Genomic DNA, 23110 nt, shown 5'->3' with positions numbered 1-23110 from the left:
TCTGAGAGTGACACCAGCTTTGGAATAATCACAGACCTAGATCAACACATACGGTCTGTCAGATATCTGCCATTTTTGTGTGAGTTTAGGAGACCACGGACATTTGCTGAGTTAAATGTCCCTAGGGACTTCCCTGGGGTCCAGTGGCTAAGACTCTGCCTTCTGGTGCAGGAGGTGTGGGTTCAATCCCTGGTTAAGGAGCCGAGATCCCACTTGACTCACGGTCAAAAAAAACAAAATAGAAAATAGAAACAATATTGTAACAAATTCAATAAAGACTTTAAAAATGGTTCACAAAAAAAAAAATAAAAGTCTTAAAAAATATAAATATTCCTGATTGAGGCTATTCTTAAGAAATCCTACAGCAAGTGCTAATTCATGGTTGTGCCAAGGCGAAGTCTGAATCCCTTCTCGGGATCATGATATGCTGTCCCCCAAGATGCCACTTTCGTGTCAGAAATATCTTAAACCAAAGGGATTTGAGAAATGGCAGGTGCAGGAAGGACTCACTGACCTCGGAAGGAGGCCAGGAGGGATCCAACCAAACAGACCTTGCTGTGTTTCCCCAGTAACTACCCTCCGCTCACTCCCTTAGGGGCCGTCATGTTTTCCCACGACTTTCCACTCTTCATCAAACTAACTATAAAAACACTCAGGTTTAACCGTTTCTCAGGGTCTTCATTTCCCTACAAAGTCTCTTGTGTCACATAAAACTTACATTAAATAGATTTGTATGCTTTTCTCTTGTTAGTCTGTCTTGCGTCAGGCCAATTTACAGGGCCCCAGCTGGAAAACCTGAGAAGGTAGTAGAAAAAGACATTTTTCCGTCTCCTAGAGAGGCAAGGGTGGTTTGGGAGGGGCAGTCATTTGGCTAGTGAGTAAGCCAAGCCGAGCACCGGCATCTAACTCACATTTGTTCTCCTCACTTAACAAATGGTTGTATTTAATCCCTGCAATTGCTCTAAGAAATCAGTATAACCGTATTTATTGGCCATGTGTAGAATCTGAAAGTAACTGCACACTGGAGACTTTTTTAGCATTTCAAAACCCACAAGGATCTTGTGCTATCACCCTCCAATGTTCAGGGGTGAAAGCAGTGATTCCTGACCTCAGCTGCACTTAGAATCAACCCGGGAGCTTCAGAAAATACTGACGTCCAGACCCCACTTTTGATGAGTTAAATCAGACCGTCTGGGAGAGAGGCCCAAACATTAGGATTTTTTAAAGGCTCCTCTGAATCTCTGGGTAGAAGTTGGAGAGTGACGGCCCATGGGCCAAATCTCACTGGCAAACTCTTAAAAGTCAGAAGCTCTCCCGTAATGCTCAGATTTCGGTTGCATCCACAGCTGCGCTGCCCAACATGGTAGCTGTGAATCACATGTGGCTCTTTAAATTAATTCAATAAAACAAAATTAGGAATTCGATTCCTCAGTCATACTAGCCCCACTGCAAGAACTCAAGGGCCACATGTGGCTGCCATATTGGATGACGCAGACACGGGACATTTCCACCATCACAGCGCTGTTCACAAAAATCTGAGAATTGAGGCCCAAATTCCAACAATATAACCCTGGTCAGAGGGTCATTTGCCTGTTCCAAACAGGGTGCACGCTCTCTTGTTGGCACGCTGGCTACATTCATTCATTTACATGACCTTCCCATCCCTTAGATGTCATATGGAAACCCTGCTAAATATAACCTGCCCAAGGGCTTGATTAGACAAATTCAAAGTCTTCACCTCTAAAGCCTAATGCCATGGCTTGTGTGTTTCCTTTCTCCTTCCCTCCCTCCACCTCCTGGTTTTTGCTAACCAGGAGGGTTAGCAAGTATAACAGAGTCTACCTGACAAGTGACCCTCTGGCTTTTGGAGTTGGCCTCTGCATGGTGAACATGCACTTGTCTTACATCGTTCCCTGTGCTTTGAGAGATCAGATTCATCCCCTGTCTACCAGGGAATATTCAGGAACTCATACTCCAAACACCCATAGAAACAGTCCCTTTCTCCTTTGAGAGACAGGTGTTAAGGGACATGCATTCTCTCCCATTCTGGGCCCGAATCCTTGTCTAATCTGCTTTAGAAGCTCTTTCCAGAAGCTGGCCCTATCCTCCAATCATGGAACATGCTCAGACTATGTTGGCTGAACCAAAGAACCAACTGCCATTTGGTAACAATGGAAAACCTGGATGCAATGCAAAACCCCACAATATCAGTCAGCTTGTAACTCCTCCATATCCGGGTTCAAAAACGAACTTCAGAGAATGCCAACAGAAGATTTACAGATTGTGAACATCTCAAAATTACCCACACTTTCACAACAAGGCTTAAGTGAAAGAGCCTGGAAAGCTGTGTAACTCTTCAATGGGCGAAAAATTCATACAACACTTTATACCTGGATTTAAGCAGGACTAAACCCAACAGTCATCCTCAAAAAAGGAATTAAAACCTCACACACCCACTAATTCAAGATTTAATTAAAATCTCCTCTAACCACTGCCAAGACATTCTTTACATTTAGTCTTTTATTATCCTCTCCAGAACTTTTCTTTTTTAGGATCTAGGGTTAGCAAAACAGTGAGTCAGGTTCTCCCGATTGCTATTTATACACTAAGCCTGGGAAACACACAGGGAAAATGAAGAGTCCTATGAGAGTTTCAGTACATAAAGCGTGAAAGACAGAACGGGCCCCTCGGAGGGGTTTTTGAATGGCAACGTTTTTCCTACTGGCTCAGACTACATCCTAGAACATGGCGCTTCTCCCAAGCAGAACAACTCAGTCCCCAGCTCAGTCATCAGGCATTGAGACAGAGTACCAGGACTCTGTCTGTCTCTCTGTTGCAAGACTCAAAGTCAGGCGGTCTGGACCAGGAGAGGGATAAGCCACCTGCAAAAGGCCTTCATCCCTCCAGACATCAAACCTACAGGAACCTGGGTCACCCAGCTGTGGCCTCCGCTCTCAGCTAAAAGTGACAAAGAAGGAAGACTTGTGCAAGGATGTGCTCAGAGAGGAGGCCCTTACTCCAAGATAAAGGTAGGAAGGAGGATTATAAGAAAAAACAAAGGCTATTTATATGCCAGGTCTAGGGCACTTAGCTTCCAGAATCCAGTAACATTTCTATTGTATTAATAGTATATAATATACCTATTACACTGATAGTATATTATTACAATACTTCTATTATAGTCATCTCTTTGAAAAGACACCCAGGAACTGACCACCAAAGTACTCTTCATAGAGAAAGTTGACAACCTGTTACATGCCTCAGAGAACAAGAGAACATTCACTGGGGCCAGGCACGGGTTTCTACCGAATGAATGAAGGGCACGCCCCTCAGCCAAGCAAGAGAAGCTGCAGGAACTCCAATCACTACCCTTCACTGCCTTTAACACCCCGCCAAGGTGGTGGTGTAGTCGCTAAAATATGTCCAACTCTTTGTGACCCCATGGACTTCAGCCCACCAGGCTCCTCTGTCCATGGGATTCCCCAGGCAAGAATACTGGAGTGGGTTGCCATTTTCTTCTACAGGGGATCTTCCTGACCCAGGGAATGAATCTATGTCTCCTGCATTAGCAGGCTGATTGTTTACTGCTAAACCACCAGGGAAGCCTCCAACGCCTTGCTATCTGCATTTGTTCTTATCCAGCCCTCCTTCCTACAGGAGGAAAGCTAAGCCAGGCCACAAAGACCCTCAGGGCCAGAGTGGTGGTTTCCTTAGACCACAGCAAAGGAGCTCCCAAATCACAGGAAAGCAAGTCCATGATCTATCCAAGGCCACCTGGGGATGCAGCCACAGAGCACAGAGGAGGAAGGTTGTCCCCCACCCCCTGTGCCCACCCCCCCACCCCCCCCACCCCCCCCCACCCCCCGCCGTGCAGTGAACTCCAAAGGTCAGTGTTAGCAACAAAAAGGAGGGTTATTGTGTTCAGCCTCCTCCCAAGTGAAAAGCTGGACTCTGGAATTCTTACAGACTGCCGAACTCAAAACAACACAGGGAAGCGGTGGCATGATTAAAAAAAAAAAATAAAGCAAACGATAAACTCAAGTAACTAACCTTCCACGTGGCATCACCAATCCTCTCTCAGCAGAGAGAAGAGCCGGCCCCAAGGCTCCTGCATGTGGTTACGCTGGAAAAGCTATTTCAGGCATGAAAGGGACTCTTCTGCACCATTCCCAGTTGTTGCGTTGTTGGGGTGTGTGTTATTTAAAATATCCACAATGAAAATGTACACATCCTGCATCTATTTCATACTGTTTCAATGACCGAGGCACTCTGACCACTGTTTAAAATCAACCCCACCCATCTAAGAACAACTCTCTATAAAGATTCATTCATACAGTCTATACCAAGCACACAGCACAGAGCCTGGCACGTTCATGTGTCCTGATACACAGGTAAAAGTGAAGCTGTTAGTCTCTCAGCTGTGGCCAACTCTTTATGTCCCCATGAACTGTAGCCTGCCGGGTTCATCTCCAATTTTCCAGGCAAGAATACTGAAGTATTTCAAGAATACTGAAACACTGAAGGGCTGCCATCTCCTCCTCCAGGGGATCTTCCCTAACCCAGGGATGGAACCCCAGTCTCCCACATTGCAGGCAGGTTCTCTACGGCCTGAGCCACCAGGGAAGCCGCTGATACATAGGAGCTCTCCTTATTTGTAACAGCAGCATCTGAAGGCGGTTGTGGACCAGGCTTTGGACTCTGCCCTTTACACACCTTCTCAAAGACTCTCCCCCTGCATAGGTGTCCTTAGCAAGTCCAATTTACAGACGAGAAAACTGACGTACACAGAGGTTAAGCAACTTGCCAAAGGCCATGTGGCAAAAAAGAAAAAAGCAGCCTGTGATTTAATTCAAATCGAAGGTTCTTTGCCAGCGTGCTATGCAATTTCTTAACTCTAACGACAGGGCAGCCTGCGCACCAGAATAATTTACTGTCTTCTCCATTTCACGCTGTAATGATTTTTGTGGTCGTTTTCATGTGGAATGAGAGCAGGGTGGAGAAGCCATTTATCAATGTGTGCCCATCACCATCAGAGGCCATCAGCAGCCAAGAGCAGCCTCCTTCATGCTGGGCTCAGCCCTACTACATGATAGATTTTCCCTGCAGCCTCAATTTTTATGAGGTAAGAATACACCAGAGGGTAGGCTGGCGCGGCCACTCCTGGCCCCTGTGATGCAGAAGGAAGCAAGTGAGGACACCAGAAACTGTCTCACTGAGATGGTCAACCAATGGCTAGACAGACACACTCAGGACTGAGGCAACGGAACACGGTGGAGAAAAGCCTGAAGGCTCGGGAATCAGACCCCAGGGCACCCCCTGCAGTGGGAGGAACAGAAGCTGCCCTGTGAGTGCGGTGGGTCAGAGATGCCACACAGTGAGGGCTCAGCACTCAGCGCCCACCCGCCAGCAACCCCATCACCTCCAACCCCACCACCTCCGTGACCAAACCAAGAGTGAGCTTCTGCTCCTTGGAGGGCAGGCCACAAGGTGACCGAAGCCTTGGGGTTCTCAAGCACTGATCATCTGAACAAATGGAATTTCGCACCTGCCAACAGCAGAACACTTTTGAGAATGGAAATGATCTTTTGGTTTGTGGCCATGGCCAAAATTTTGAGACCTCAAATGCAATCACAAGGGTAGAAACAGCCGCAATAAAACCAAAACCTTTCATTATGTTTTTTTTTTTTCCTAGACAGATGAACTGTAGCTATTTTGCATTCTTTTCAGCTTTTTTTTTTTTTTTTTTAGTATCTGATACCATGGCTATTAAAAACAATCTCTGAAAAGTCTTTGTTTGAGCATCAGAATGAGACAGCTGGGATACTGGCATGAGGAAATGTTCAATCTTGTCATTCTGCAAAAGGAATTCATATTCATAATTAATGATGCTTTTGTCTATGCCAGAAAGAAAATCTAGAGGCTCAACTATGCTTAAGTAAATTCTACCCAAGCCAACTGCAATACAATTTTATAAATTATAGAGCAACAAAGAAAAACAAGATTTTGTGACTTGTGAGCAAAAAGAAAAGGATTAACAACAAGGCAGCCATTCTTCAAGGACAAAATTGGGGTAAAAATGTTGATTTCTGAAAGAATAGTTACATTTCCTTTCTCCTCCGTATAGGAAAGAGTAATCAAAAACTTTAGCATCCTAAGATGTGACATCATTACATGTATTTGAAAGACTCAACACCTCTTTGTTCCCAAGTGCACCAGACAAGCACACCACCAGGTACAGAACCAGTCCACCATTACTCCAAAATGTAAACTAAAAAATTACCAAGATGAGCAGAAAAACTACAAATTACCTTTGGTTTTAGAGGCATTTCTATGGCAATATCAGTAGGGAAGAAATCCCTTAAATGAATTTCCTTAAAGATAACTTTTCCTACTTTTCCCATTAAAGAGCCATTGAAGAAATATACAAACACAAATCAAAGTTAAAATAAAAGCTCATTTCATTCATTCAACAAAGTTTTATATTTAGTAACAGCCATGTTGTTGTTTAGTCCTGAAGTCATGTCTGACTCTTCTGCGACCCCATGGACTGTAGCCCACCAGGCTCCTCTATTCATGGGATTTTCCAGACAAGACTACTGGAGCGGGTTGCCATTTCTTCCTCCAGGGGATCTTCCTGGACCAGGGATGGAACCCGTGTCTCCTGCATTGGCAGGTGGATTCTTTACCACTGAGCCACCAGGGAAGCCCAACAATCACGTTAGGGGCTGAGGAAATAATGATGAATAAAACACGAAACACTGCCAAGGAGGTTGCCAGAGGAGGGGAAGGGGTTGGGGGTAGGGGGCAATAAATGTTTAATGGGCCTGGGTTTTGGTTTTTGTGGTGAAATATACCTCCATAAAATTTATCATAATTATTTTTAATTAAGATTTTACTTATTTAAAGCAGTTCAAATGTCCACAGCAAAACTGAGGAGAAGGTACAGAGATTTCTTATATATTCCCTGTCCCAAACACACATAGCTTCCACAACCATCAACATTCACTAATAAAGGGGGTACATTTGTTACAACTTATGAATTTTACACGGATACATCATTACCCAAAGTTCATAGCTTAAATTAGGGTTCACTTTGTTGTACATTCTCTGGATTTGAACAAATATTTAAGGACATGTATCCATTACATGGTATCACACAGTATTTTCACTGCCCTAAAAATCCTCTGTGCAGTATAAGTACTTTTAAGGGTACAGTTCAGTGGCATTCAAATATACTCACCTAGTTATACAACAAGCACCACTACCCTACCCATCTCCAGAACTCTTTCTTCATCTTGGATTCGGGGTCTAATTCGGGGTGATGAAAGGACTTTTTCCATGGGGTCACAAAGAGTTGGACACGACTGCGCAACTAAACTGAATTGAAGGGCTTTTTGCAAATAGACAAGGGTGATGGTTGCACATTACCTAATGTACTGAATGCCACTGAATCGTTCACTTTAAACTGGCTAATGTTGTGCTATGTAAATTTCGCCTCAATTTTTTTTTAAAAAAAGGAACAACAGTGCCAGGCATACTACCAGCTCACTGTTTGTTGATGAATGAATGAGTCCTCGTCTTGGAGAAGCTCACGGGTTGGTAGGGGAACACTGAGAGGGCAGGAGGAGCCCAGGTTCAGGGCTTGGAGCAGAGCAGGGCAGCTTCTAACCCCCTCTGAGGACTGAGAAACGCTTTACAGGGGACAGACTGCCAGCGAGAAACCCTAAGGGATCAGCTGGAATATGTGGCGGGAGAGAAGGGAGAGGAAGATTCTAGGCACTCCAAAGGTGACGGATTCCCTATCCCTGGGCATGAGGGAGACAACTAAAACACTCAACGTTCATCACACAAACTGGTAACTATGTCAGGTGATGAGTCTATTATATTAATTAACTTGACTGTAGATATCATTTCACAACATACAATATGTGTATCTAGTTATCATGCTGTAGAACTTATTAAAAAATCTCACTGTAGTACCAAAAATACACAATTTTCATTTGTCAATCATACTTCAAAAAAGCAGGAAACATTTTACAATACATTGTTAAAATAAAAATCAAAATTTATTCATGTTCCTGTAATACCTCAAATCTAATGAACAGTATAATAATTATTATTATATATGTAAGATGTGGACTAGTCACAAAGTTTTATGCACAACTCAGCATGGTGGTCATTTCCCAGATGAAACCATGCATGGACCGTCGAATTTCTAATATCCTGAGTTATGAATAATTTAAAGCCTAGCTTAAATGAATCAAGCTGTTCGTGACTGCCTTAAGAAAAAGCAGAGCCACAGGTCCATTAAGCTGTCAAAGAAGAACACCTAAGCGGTCTTGCTCAGTGGTTCTCCACCGGGGTCATTTTGCACCCCAGAGGATATTCAGGAATGGCTGCATATTTTTGACTTTAACAACTGAAGGGTTGAGATGCAGTGATGCTGCTGAACAGCCTTCAACGCACAGGACAGCCCCGCACAACAAAGAATTACATGGCCCAAAATGCCTCTAATGATGGATTGAGACTCTAAATTCCCAGGTGACTACATAAATACAACTGATCTCAGAGATGGAAAGAGGGTGGATTGATGGGTCCTGAAGAGGGGATACACACACGCCAGGCTCTGTGGCTGCAGAGTTGTGTGGCATTTTGACCACGGCACTTCAAATCACCATCCGGTTTCCCCTGTTTGCAGAACAAGGTTCCTACTACCTTCCTCAGTGAGATTGAGCAGCTGAAGGGCTAGTTGAGAGCCTCAACAGGTAGAGGGCCCTCAGAAGACCCTCAAGGTCAAGGCTGGACTAAGATCTCAGCCGCCTGCAATAGTCAAAGACTCCAAGGTACTTCACTGTTTCTAAACAGAACACACTCCTGATATTTGCTTTATACAAACACATTTGGAAGAACAAACACCAGAGCACAAAGGCATCCATCTAACAAGGTTGGAGGCAATTTTATTATCCTTCAGTCTCTGGAAACAGGAGTTGCTTGATAGGCAGTAGGAGCCTGGCGCTGGGGATCGCTGAGTCTCCTGCACAGACTTGCTGTAAGCCCACCTGTGGCCCCTGACCGGCAGGATCGCCACCACCCCTGGGAGGTCAGGGGGTGTGTTTACACGGCTCATTATGTCCTCCAGTTCCAGTATAAGCAACACATCTTGCTTTAAATCGTACTATCCGAATGAAGTACTGCTCTCGTAATCAGCATTCCCTTTCAACAAGCACAGATGGCTCTCACGTGCTTAAATGGCAAATCGAGGGCGAAAATCCGGACGAGCTCTCCAGGCACTCAGATCTGGTTCTCTGGGTAGGTTCTGAGAGAGAGGAGCCAGGGAATGGAGGAGAGCAGGCACACGCCAAGAGCTGAAGGTCTTTTGTCTGCCGTCAAGCCCCCAGGACAAACTAAATGGGCTCAAACAGAGTCCGTGGGAATAAAGCCGAGTCAGCCTTACATGCCCCAAGGAGAAGCCGCAGGTCAGCAACACAGGAAGAAGGTCTCCTTTTCACTATCTCCTCCACAGTCTCTTTGTATTTTATCAGGTACCTTTGGCCATATTCAGGGAACGGTTCTGCCCCACTGTAGGTGATCACATTAAAAGGGTACATTTTAAAGATCTCATTCTGCCTTAGCTAAAACAGTATTTTCTTTTCTACTCGTAACCACCCAGCTTTTCCCCCTCCCCTAATTTCAAAGGTGGTGGGGAGTGGGGAAGAAGCAGCAATGCAGCTCTGAAGGCAAGCACCACCCAGCCCCAGCGGCTCCATATTGGTTTCCATGGTAACCAGGGTCCCTGGGCCCTGGCACTCACAGCAGGAAGTGCTGCAGATTTCCAAAGCAGTATCTTTTCACTAGACATAAGATGTCCCATGGCGATTTTAAACATTTGGGAATCGAAAAGCACTGTGTGTGTGTGTGTGTGGACTGTGTGTGTACGCATGTAGGTGCGCACGTGCACACAGAAAGATACAGTCACAAAACTAAGACAATGGAGATGAAAGAAGCCTAGCTATTATTACAGATACATATGCTTCTGTCAAACATAACAAATTATTAAAATACAAGAAAACAGGCTGTCACACACTTACACACACATACGAGTTAAAGGAAAACAAAATCATCTTTCATAAAGAACTGCAATGGAAGTGGAAAACTGCTTTGGAAAACCAGATGACCAAGGATTCCACATAAATAAGCCAACAAAAATCTTGACTAATGATAACCAACTGAGAGCCCAGGACAGAGTTTTTTCCCATAGCTCATGATCTTTCCTACTTGAATGGTCTCAAGAGGCGAAATTAACAAGTGGGCCAGGAGGCTTTCAGGGAAAACATGGGACAGAAGGCCCTGCCATAGAGTGAGAATCCCGTTGTCCCTCCGTGAGCAGAGAAGCTTCAGGCAAATGACTTCAGCTCACAGTCTGCCCTGTAAAAATGAAAAGGTTGCACTAGATATATGTGGTCTAGAACAGACCTCTCCACCTTCTAAAAATCAAAGACCAAAGCCTTATATTAAACAAGGCAACAGACTCCAGGTAATTCTCATGTCAGGCCACAGATATGTTTCCAAAAGTAGTGTATAAAAATCAAATTTCTTTAAGATGTACCAGGAGAATTCACTGCCAGATTCCTAGTGACAGAAGACCTTTTGAATATTCTTTATCTCTTATCTGAGCAATTTCCCAACACCAGATCTTTCCTCCAGCAAAGCACACAAAAACAGCTAAGGTGAAAATTTTAGTTCATAGCAGCTTTCACATTTGGTGCATGTTTTCAGGCTGGGGCTTTATCAGAGCAGAGGGGAGGCAGCTACACGATCAGGCAAAATAGACTCAGCCTAGAAAAACACTAGTTTGACAAGTCCAAGTGTCTTCCAATGCACATTTACACTCCAAATGGTTATTTTTACAACAGGCAGAACAAACCAAGTTCACAACTCTATGGCAAACAATCTTCTACAAGCATTGTTTAAAAAAACAAAAAATGCCTCATGTATATGAATTGAAATAACTGCACCTTTTTAGAATGGTAATTTATGTTTTACCAAACGTGACTGTGTGTGTGGTTAGCAGGATGGGGTGAAGGGGCATTAGTTATTTTAAGCCACAATGAAAAGCAAAGGGAAAGAGCTAGGGTCGGGAGGAGGGTGGGAGAGTCCCCACGGCCCCAGGCAGACAGCCCTGCAAGCAGCTGGAAGGACGGAGCTGCTGAGTAAACCACTTCATTATGCAAACTGCCTAACAACACAAACAACCGCGTGCACGGACCGACTCAGTCACCCATAAAAACACACATCCCCACCACGCTTGGACCTTCCTCCCCACTGCCGCCGCGGCCACCACCACCGCATAATTCACCAGCGTTTATTACAGCTGCTGGGGTTAAACGGCACAGTACGCATGATAATTCAAGCATCGCCAGGGCAAGGAAGACAAAAAGAGGAAACACTACTGACTTCAGGGGGAGCAAATGCTTCTCTTGGTTAGTGGGAGGATGAGCCTTAACCGGACACTCGGCCATGGGTGTGGGATTCTTCCATCCTGAGCTCTCCCTGGTAGAGGATTTTAGGATGCTGGGGACATCCTGCCCTGGACATCTGGGATACAGGTATGTAAACGTGGGAGTCAGGTTAGTGCCCTGCTGGTGAGCACACAATAACTGTTCAAGTGTCATTTTGTGAAGATGCAGTGAAAAGTCAAATACCATCTAGGCGGGACATAAGGAAACAGCCCATCTCTGGCAACTGTTGCTACCCAACCAAAGATCAACAATAATAACCACTTGTAGAGTGGAGACCAGTGCTGCTGTCAGGGATCAGTTTTAACATCAAGATCAGTGAGGACGCAGAGGAGGGATTTTCATTTCAGCAGTAGTGATGTCAGTTCACTATTCCAAACTTCCTGAAATACACAAATTTGCCCATCAGATACATAAAGTCCCCATCTCCCAACTCCTTCGACCCAAAAATGGGGGGGGGGGAACAGAAAATAAAATTTTCTTTTAGAAGTTTATTAAATAAAAATACTCAGTAAATATGTGGATTCCTTTGTTATTTCTAGTCCTTACCTATAGTGTGATTTGTAAAAGAAAAAAATGTTTAAAATACACATGCCACCTTACTGTGCTAGACTCAACACCAAGTCTGAGTATCATATAAAACAAACCAAAAAACAACTTTAAGAAAATAGAAAATGGTTAAGACAAACTTCATATTCATAGTGCCATTAAAAAAACAAAAACTGTTTTATCCTAAACGGAATATGCAGGAATAAAGGTATTGTGCTAAAGAGTTAAAATACTCAAGGTCTATCAGAGTGGACTTGCCTGCAATGCAGGAGACCTGTGTTGGATTCCTGGGTGGGAAATATCACTTGGAGAAGGAAATGGAAACCTACTCCAGTATTCTTGCCTGGAGAATCCTGTGGACAGAGAAGCCTGGCAGGCTGCAGTCTATAGGGTCGCAAGAGTCGGATATGACTTAGTGACTAAATCACCATCAGAGGAGTAAAACACCAAAATGATGAAACTCAAAGCAAAATGTACATTTATCAACTCATTTTAAAAGGCATTACATCTTTTTATGTCACCACTTACTAGGTCAATGATAGCTCCTTGAAACTGTATTTACATAATAGGCATACAGTTTTAGCTAGGTTACATATTATTAGAAACAGCAATAATTCACAAAAGTTTTTTCACACTTCATATGATTGAAACTCATAGGTATTCAGTATAAATATAGATGTACATACACATACTCAAATTTGGAGTGGCTTGAGGGGCTTTAAGGAAGTTAATGAGGCTGCCGTTGTTTAGTCGCTCCGTCGTGTCAAATGCTTTTGCAAGAATACTGGAGTGGGTTGCCATATCCTTCTCCAGGGGAACTTCCCAACCCAGAGATCTAACCCACGTCTCTTGCACCTCCTGCATTGGCAGGCGGGTTCTTCACCACCGAGCCACCAGGGAAGCTCTGTTAATGAGGCTACACTAAAACTATTCCAGGTTTTGGTCCCCCCAGAGCCCTCAGCAAAGTCGTAAGCATATCAAGGATGAGCTCTGCATAGAAACCAGTCATCCTGGAGCACAGAATTTGTGTCTCTGTCCTTTTAGGCAAGAAACTTCTAAGACCAATCTAATGTTTTAATTCTTTCAACTAACAACACACACACACACTTGTGTGTATATATATATATTTATGTTATATAAACAGGTTGTTATATATGTTATAGACATTGGTTGTATAGATACTATGTGTATAGACAGACACAAACACACACATCTTCACTGAAAGGATTACACCTATAAAGCCCAATTATTAAAGGACTGTTTGATACAACCCAGGATTAAAATTGTTCTCTGCATTCATCACGGTTAAGAATATTTACAAATAGTGAACACATAACAGTGAGGTGGACACTCAGTCTTGGCTACCTCTGAATCTACTTATTATTCAACACTAGGTAACTTTTCGATGAGTCTACAGTCTGTTAATATGGATTCATTTTGCCAAGTTATTTCAAATAAAGGAGATACACCAATAGCAATCACCCTTCTCAAGTTCATGAAAATTACTTAAATGTACTTGGAAGGAGACAAGAAGCAAAAGGCTAACCTAATGTCTTAAAAGCTTAGGCTTCATCACAAAGCAGTTTTGTCAAGCTTGTCCCTTTTTTCTGCTCCCATAAAGAGCCTTTTTGGACACATTTTTCCTAATCAGCCCCCTTCCTCATAAAATGTTAATTTCACAGATGTGTGTAGGCTTGCATATGTATTGTATGCATGTCTGTACCTGATACATAAAAAGGGTAAGACCTCCTTCCCTACTCAAGATCCAATTACCCCCTGCCCCTTTGGAACGATATCTTATCCATCGTGAATACATGAAACAGATGAAACAGATATGCTATAAAAACAAGTGGGAAGCATTCACTGTTGGGAATTATTATTGCTTACATGCCTGTCTAGATTCTTCTACCACCCACTGACCCAATGCCTCGAAACAGCACCTCTCTGCATTCTTTACCAAGTACCTAGTAAACTCTCAATATAGTAGATATAAAACAGAATAAATCAAGTGACTCATAAACTAGTACATTTACTGTTAAAGGCAAAATAAGCCTTTCTTTGTAGACATTGTTATAGCCCTTACATCCATGCTCTGTTATGCGGTAGCTACTAGGTATATGTGGCTGTTTAAAACTAAAATTTAAAAATCAGAAATTCAGTTCTTCAATTATACTAACCATGTTCCAAGTACTTGATAACCTCAGGTCGCTTCTGGTTATCATACTGGACAGTGAAAATGTGTAACACTGTCATCACCATAGAAAATTCTATCACAGAGAATGGCCGTGGCCCAACCTAAAAGCTCCACAAGAGGCCAGGACCGCATTGGGGTCACTCACCACAGCGCACGCAGGACACGTCAAGCTCTGGCATAAAGCAACACAATTAGAAAGAGATAAACAAGAAATAAGAGGAAAAGCGTGGCTTTGTCTTGGCCTTGCCAATTTCCCGCTTTAATCAACTACAAATATTCTTATTTTTCAAAGCTTTGTTCTTACGCCCCATACCCACCTAGAACACAGCAATGAGAATTTTCAAAATGTAACTACCAGCAGAGCAAAATTGGCTTCGGGCTTCCTCAGAATAATTCATGTGAATCAAAATCAAGAGGTCAAATTCAAAACCGCGAAAATGAAAGGCAGTAGAGTTTCTAGGTCACTGTCAATACAGTCTGCCCAGATTCATGTTTTAAAATGTCAGAGAATACGGCTGCTGATCCATCCACTCTGTAAGCAAGATACAAAGTACTTCACTTCATCAGTTTTTATTTAACAAATCAGCAACTGCTTCCTGGGCATCTATAATGTGCCAGGGTTCCAGAATATTAGAGCTTGGCATTAATTTTACTTAGAGCCTGTGTAGGGTTGTCAAGGTGCCCCTATGAGAACCATATCCGGACTCTGAGTAAAATTCACACCAGCCAGTTTTCCGTAATACTTTGAGGCTCCTAATGCTTTCTGCTAGGTTCCCTTTGCTCCCCAATACTTCTAAAGTCTCAACTGGAATAAGATCATCAGAAAAATGAATACACTATCCTTGAATGTTTCAAAACCATAAACTTGGCTTTTAAAGAAAAATTACAACTGAGCTGTTTCCTCAAATACTCATAAGGGCTCGGCTCTTTTAAGAGTTGTTAAGGACAATAACCAAAAATGATTAAGGAACCTGAACTGGACTACCTGAGTATAAAACCATTTTGGTGATCAACAGCCACATCTCTCTAGATCAGTAGATTGCAGTTTTATGCCTTTTTCTTTTTAATTAAGTGAATGAAACTGTCCAGGTTTCTTTAAGGTCATCTTCAAAGAATATGCAGTTCCAGGCCCATGAAAAAGTTTTTTATGACCTGTTTTGGGGCTTCCCCATTGGCTCAGCAGGTAAAGAATCCTCCTGCAATGCAGGAGACACAGGAGATGCAGGTTTGATCCCTGAGTCGGGACGGAAGATCCCCTGGAGAAGGAAATGGCAACTCACTCCAGTATTCTTGCTTGGAAAATCCCATGGACAGAGGAACCTAGTGGAGTACAGTCCATGGGGTTGCAAAGAGTTGGACAAGATTGAGCATGCACAAACACAATGACCTTTTTTATTGTTATTTTTTTCAGTTTGTGGCTGAGCAGCTTCCTAGGTAGAAATTCTGCTTTAATCACATGAAAGAGAGTTCAGGTTTGAAACACCAAAGTCAATCCAGAAGTTAAGAGTCAGTGAAGTCTCAGTTAAACAACCTCATTAAAATAAAACTTGTGGGCAAACAAAACCAGCATGGCTGTCTCTTGGAAATAGCTTGCTGGCACCTCCTTCCCTAAAAAGGAAGATTTCCCCTTCTTTTCCAATTCCAGCCAAGAGCAGACAGCTGCCATGCATCCACCTGCCCACTTCCTGTGACCCCCATCATGGATGTGCTGGGCCCTCTTGGGCAACAGTGAATTATAAAGTCATATAATCCAGAGACTCAACCACCGAGAGGGGTCCCAAGATTCGAATTCTGAACTCCTAAGTGGAATCTGGCCAAAGACCCCATGTCACCAGGCTCCGGCCTCCAGAGATGACAGCCTTCCTCACCCAGACCCACCGAGGACTGCATGCAATGTGGTCTGCACCTTCCTAAATACCAGATACTTATTAGCACTTGGGTACCTGGGCTCCTCAGAGAGGAGCAGGACCCAGACCCTGCCCTGGAGGTGGCTGAGTCTAGCGGGGAGGATGGTGACTACACAAGGAGGCGGGGAGACCCCATTTACCCTGGGGACAGAGGGAGGGGGCGGTGAGGGCAAGCATTTCACAGGTAACCTGACTCTTAAACTGGCTCTAGGAAGATAAGCCAAAGATCCTCAAGCATTTAAAGGGGGTGGAGAGGGGGTGGGCTGGGAAGGACACCCTGGGTCTGGAATTCACAAGTCCAAGAAGGAAGGGATCAACAGTTTAAAGGGATGCAGGGAGCCAAGGGCATTTTTTTGTGGGTGGAACTGCCGGCCGTGGGCAGAGATGTCACTGGGCAGGTGGGTAACAGCAAGATGGTGAGAGGCCTTATTCTCCTGCGAAGCCTTCGAAAATCTAAGAGGTCTAAGCTCCACTCAATTAATCAATAATCTTCAGGCAGGACTCTGAAATCTGTACTTTTTTTACTTTTTATTTTATATTGGAGTATAGCTGATTAACAATGTTGTGATGGTTTCAGGTGGACAGCAAAACAACTGAGCCATACATGTATATGTAGCCTTTGAAATCTGTAGTTTAAAACAAGCGTCCTAAGTAATTAAGATCCATCAGTGACATAAGGAGAGCATAGCATTTATCAAACTCTAGAGTAAGGGCTTCCCTGATGACTCAGATGATAAATAATCCGCCTGCAAGGCAGGAGGCACAGGTTCGATCCCTGGGTTGGGAGGATCCCCTGGAGAAGGCAATGGCACCCCACTCCAGTACTCCTGCCTGGAAAATCCCATGGACGGAGGAGCCTGGTAGGCTGCAGTCCATGGGGTTGAGAAGAGTCGGACATGACTGAGCGACTTCACTTTCACTTTTCACTTTCATGCACTGGAGAAGGACATGGAAACCCACTCCAGTACTCTTGCCTGGAGAATCCCAGGGACAGGGGAGCCTGGTGGGCCGCCATATATGGGGTCGCACAGAGTCAGACACGACTGAAGCGACTTAGCAGCAGCAGCAGCAGCAGAGTAAGGACTTCCCTGATGACTCAGATGGTAAATAATCTGCCTGCCAGGCAGGAGGCATGGGTTCGATCCCTGGGTTGGGAAGATCCCCTGGAGAAGGGAATGGCAACCCACTCCAGTATTCTTGCCTGGGAAATCCCATGGAGAGAGGAGCCTGGCGGGCTACAGCCCATGGGTCACAAAGAGTGAGAGACGACCGAGCAACTAAGCACGTACTAAAAAGCATCACGTATTTTATGAACCACAACCGCTCTGTTCACTTTGCGTCCTGGAGACTGTCTTCATCAGTTCACAGAACCTCAGCAATCCGGGCTCACTGGTTAAAGTCCACCTCGGATTGTCTGGACCTCGCTGGGTGTCCTAAAAGCTCCAGCTTCCCTCTGCCCTCCTCACGCACACACTCAGGGTCTCTTCTAACCTTCTCATTCCTTATCATCTTCTTACCTCCACTTCCTTTGTCTCCCAAGCAAAAATCAGAAACTGTAAAGATAATACAGAAAAAGAAAATTTTGACTGTCCAACTTAATTTGTATTTTAAGATTTAATAGGGCCAAAGCGAGATTTTAAATTATAGAATATTAGAGCCAAAAAAAGATTACTTGCAACTATCTAAGGCCCGACTAGATCCTGGGAAAACCCCTTTTACAAATGTGGAAATCAAAGCCTGAAGAAGCAAAACAAAATCAGTCAGGGTTACAGAGCTGGCCAAGCAGAAGACAAACACAGCATCCAACTTCCGACTGAGTCATCACTTCAAGGTGCTACATAGATTGGTTTCTTGTCAATGCAATCACGATTAATAAATTTAAAAGCAAACTTAAGGGACTTCTTCGGTAGTCCACTGGTTAGGACTCCACGCTTTCACTGCCAAGGGTGTGGGTTCCTGCTCAGGAAACTAAGATCCCACAAGCCATGCAGATCCCCCCAAAAAAGCAAACTTAAGTTTATACTAAACCCAGTAGCTTCTTACATAAAGCATCATAATTTAGTTGTTAGAATCCAGACTCTGGGCCAGGCTCCAGTCTCTCCACTTCCAAGCTATATGACCTTGGCTGGTTTAGATAAGCTCTCTTCATCCAGATTTCATCATCTAGAATGAAGATCATAAGCACTGACCTCAGAGAACTGTTCTGAGAATAAAAAGACTCACTGCATGTAAAACATGTAGGACAGAGCCTGGCCTGTGTTATGTATTCAACAAAGGTGATTAGAGACCATCCAGTCGGCCGGGATCCATTTCCTTCCTTCTTAGAATCTTAAACTCCTCACTCTGGGTCTGGTGCATCATCATCTCAACATCCCAGAGATGGCTGTTCAAAGCTATAAAGTAATTACAGAAGCACACAGAGGCAGCCAGCAATGAAAGTCACCCAGCATCATGCTCTCCAAAGGCCCATGCTGACACCAGCAAATGAAGCAGTGGCCACGAAGGGCCAGTGCTGACTAAGGCGGAGCATTTCATCAGCAACGTGCCCCTGCCTTGCAGTGAAAGGGGTGGGTAAGGGCCTGGCGGGCACCAGGCTGCACGCTTACAGGAGGAGGCACACTGCTCCCCAGTACCGACCACCGAGGGCTGAGAAGCCTCCCTGCACTTTTGTGCTTTCTCTTTTCTTTAAGTAACTCAGACCATTGTGCCCCAGTCAGTTCAAACCACTTCCATGACAGCCCATGTGCTGCTCCATCATGGACACGAGGAGAATGGAGACCCTGCTTCACGAAGTCAGGCATTCTTTGTACACCAAATGCCAAGACACTAATTCTCTGTGGCCAGTAACACGCAAACAGGTATACTTTCATACTGAGCACAAGCTGGATATTCATTCCAGAATGCAAAGATCAACAAAATACAGAACTGTATGTATTATGGTGTTAATTCTTAAATTCCATTATAGTTTAATTATTAACCTAAACACACACATTACAGTAGCAGCATATACTCTTTTAAAAAAAAATGAACAAAACAGCTCTAATTTATTTCCACATTCATAGCTACTTAACTATAGTTATAGGACTAGATTGACTTTGCTGTCATAATGACTAGCACTAAATAAACTATTTTCACAGCCAGTGCAAAATATTTGCTAAAAAGGACAAAAACTTTTCAGAGCCATTTCCTCTGGGAAACAATATGGAATGCTAATATTTTGGAAACCAGAGACCCGCTAGTTTGAGATTCTGGATGCCTGTCCAAAAGAGACACATAAGAATAACTGTTACTCCCTTCTCTTACTTAAAACAAGGGCTTGAAAAGTATTACATCTAAAGGCACTAAGCAGGCTTCTCTGGCGGTCGAATGGTTAGGAACCTGCCTGCCAACACAGGGGACATGGGTTTGATCCCTGGTCCGGGAAGATCCCACATACCACGGGGCAATGAAGCCCCTACTGAATCTGTGACCCCTAGAGCCCACGCTCTGTAACAAGAGAAACCACTGGAATAAGACTCCCGAGCACCGCAACTAGAGATAGCCTGCATGCAGCAACAAAGACCGAGCACATCCAAAAATAAATAAACGCACTAAGCAAGAGACTGGCCTTTCCACAGTGTGTAGGTATCAAACTGCAAACTGTATTAGGGCTGCAGCCTGTAATGACTGTGAGCCAAAATACATTTGCTGCTGACCAAAACAGCTTGAAGCATTTTTTAACAGATTCTTCATTTCCCTGGAGATGCATACAACCATTAAAAAGAGATTACCCATAGATCTCTAAAAGCATGTACACATGGGTATTAACTGCAGTGTGGTGTCTAACAGTAAGTGGAGATAATCTAAATATCCCTAAATAGAAGAATGATTAAACTGTGCTATATCCAGACAAGAAATTCCATTTGGTGGCTAGAAAGAATGAGGTAGATTCTCTAGGCACTGACATAGAAAGATAATTATAATACACTGGGAACTAAAAACACAGGAACAATGTTTCTTATAGGCCACTTTTTGAAAAAAGATCTTAAAAATATATTTTATTCTATATATCAATTTACATATTGTTCTATGATTAATTTTTCCTGCTATATATATGTTTAAGAATGCAAAAAAGTCTATAAATGACACTAAACCCCACCTCTGCAGAGGGTACTCGGAGGGTAGACTTTATATACTTTGTTACATAACTTTTTTTAAACTAAGGAGCATGTTCCACATTTTTCAATTGTTAAGCAATTGCTAAGTAAAAAATTAACTTAATAAAACTAATTTTACATTTAATTGAACATCAGATGTGCCTTCAAGTTTCTCTCTTATCACCATAAAATATACCTTTCTTTGCATCAACCATACATTTTTTCGGTCATGTAAGCTCTCACACTCCTACATTTAATAGAAAGTTATTTCCTTCAAATGCACATAGATTCTAGACATCTCGAGATGTAAAGTACTGTGGCATCACTAAAAAATGACTGAAATCAGATGGTTTAAAAATAGATCCAAGTAGGGATCTTGTTCACTGCGACATTATTCGTCTTCTGTCAAAGACATCGCCTCCAAACTCCTCTACCTCCAACAGCACCACAGAGAGGTTAGTCCGATTTCTTTTTGTACAAACAATGGTTTTTCCTCCCTTCAACCATAAGAACTTGCAGGCCTTCCAGCTTCCCACCAAGAACCCTTCTTGGCAGCAACTTCTGCAAAAACCCAGGTTCCTACTGCAGGAAATTATGGACAATCATAGAATAACTTTCTATTCCATCCTCTAGGTTCCACTGAGTAATTAAACACTAAAACTTAAACTTATGAATCACAGAGCCTCAAAAATGAAGAATCAGATACTTAAGTTTTCATAAAATAATAGAGAAATTCTTTAAGAAAGATACACTCTGATGGTCATTCTAGAAAGACATCCTTATGACTGGTGAGTCCAGTCCCAGATGCTGCTGCAATGGAAGAAAATATGATAAAACAGACCCAATAGCACTAACAGCAGTCAACACTGGTATGAATGTCATATTCCTCTTTATACTAGTATATCCTAAAGATTTTATAACAAACACACATGTGGTATGTAGAAAGTTTTTTTAAGGGTCTTAAAAAGATACTGGTTAAGACCCCAGTCAAGCTGACAAACCAGACGAAGAAACCAACGCTCTGGGTCTCCATCACATTCTCCCAGGGAACCTTTGAAAACACCGCTGGCATCTTGGAAATGAGGAGAAACATTACCTCTCCTGGGAGAACTTTGACTCCCTGAGCTGAGCTAATTGCTCACTTTTCCATATTCCCCCAGCGCTCTGTTCTACCACTATTACCATATCAAACATATTATTTCTATACTGAGATTCTTGATTTGCAGGTAGCATTCCCCCCACACCGAAAACTACAAGCCCCTCCAGGATGCAGAATATAACATGCTGATTTTTGTGGTCACAAGACAGTGCTTGAAATATCAGTAGTTTTCAAGTATCTTGAATGAGAAGAGTCCTCATTGCAAATTTATTTCAATATTTAATCAAGTACCTATGATAAATGAGAACATACTGAAGTCCACTAGAGGTACATACCCATCGTGGGCTTCACAGGTTAACTCTAGTGTGACTGGGAGCAAACCCACCCAACACCGGCCCCCGACAACCACATTTTCCAGTGTCATCACGATGGTAACAAGAACAGACCTGTAGCTGTCAGTAAACAAGCAGGCCCAGAAAGAAGGCAAAAAAAAAAAAAGAGGCAGAAGAGATTCTCTGTCTCAGAATGAATTGGGAAGCACCCCCCTTTGAACGGGGGTCTCTAGGTTATGGGTAATGTCATACTTCTAATGCTGGTGCTGGGTAGAGAAAGTTTTACTTTCTTCTCTACAGACCTTTCACAGGTTATTAAAAATTCTTTTCCACGATTTAATAGTCACTGAAACCAATACAAATTTTCAAAAGAATTCCCTTTGTTCACTGATTTAATAAACACATTTTAAACATCTACTGTGTGCCAAGTGCTATGTTTTGGGAAAGTTCAGACACACACCAGTCACAGTCTATACCTTGAGGGGTTTGCAGTCAAACATGGGAGACACATACAACACAATAGGATGCTACTTATAATAGGTTTCCTCATTTTATGGGAACCCAGGAAAAAATGGTCTAACCCATCATTCTCACTGCTTCTCATTCCACAAGGGAATGAGGAAAATCTTAAGACGATACATATGAGGAAGGAAAAACAAATTGCAACCAAACACACAGCTCAGGACTCTGCAACCAGCACACTGTTAAAAGTGATGACAAACACATCAAGCCATCTCAGGCATAAACACTGGTTCCTTTTGTTTATTTTTCCTTCTTCTCATGCGTTTTATTATCTGAAGAACGATTTGCAGCATCTACTATGCAGAATCCCCCAGAGTTAAAAATATATATATTTTAAAATATGAGTCAGCTAAGCCCTGATAACTTAAGCTCCATCTTCATGTGAAGCCGCCAAGGGTAAGAGCCCACATGCTGAGTGCCATTCCTCCATCTGCTTACCACGTGTGTTGGTGGCCATGTCAGCCACTTTCTGAAAGGCGTCCAAGAAGGCAGCTGCTGCTACTACTGTTGTCCTAAAATGCAAACAGATAACAAAAGCATGAGGAATGTCTCACACCAGCACATGTGTGATAGCAAAAGGGCTGGAATCTCTGCCAGGGACTGAAAGTTACCCTCCAAGAGGGAAAACCTGACTAGATAGACAAGCATCAGCTTAATGGACCCTTTTTTTTTTTTTTTAATTGGAGTATAACTGCTTTACAATGTTGCGCTGCTTTCTGCCATACAACAACATGAATCAGTCATTGGTATGTGTGTGTGTGTATATATCTTTATATATACATGTGTGTGTGTGTTTCCCCTTCCTCTTGAACTTCCCTCCCACCCTTACCCCATCCCACCCCTCTAGGTTGTCAC

The 23110-nt window shown here is 43.2% G+C and overlaps 1 protein-coding gene across 7 annotated transcripts in view; it reads right to left on the bottom strand.

The window, feature by feature from the left end:
- Window positions 1-23110, bottom strand: part of MTSS1 (MTSS I-BAR domain containing 1) — a 160264-nt gene that overhangs the window by 109046 nt on the left and 28108 nt on the right. For all 7 annotated transcript variants that reach the window (XM_061123232.1, XM_061123230.1, XM_061123231.1 and 4 more), the window contains exon 3: window positions 22694-22767. In XM_061123232.1, the coding sequence (XP_060979215.1) occupies window positions 22694-22767 (74 nt within the window). The remainder of the gene's footprint in view (window positions 1-22693; window positions 22768-23110) is intronic.

The sequence above is a fragment of the Dama dama genome, chromosome 21 (assembly GCF_033118175.1).
Source record: "Dama dama isolate Ldn47 chromosome 21, ASM3311817v1, whole genome shotgun sequence".
Classification (NCBI taxonomy): Eukaryota; Metazoa; Chordata; class Mammalia; order Artiodactyla; family Cervidae; genus Dama; species Dama dama.
Note: the sequence above shows the minus strand (reverse complement) of the source record. Positions and strands in the feature narration are given on the sequence as shown.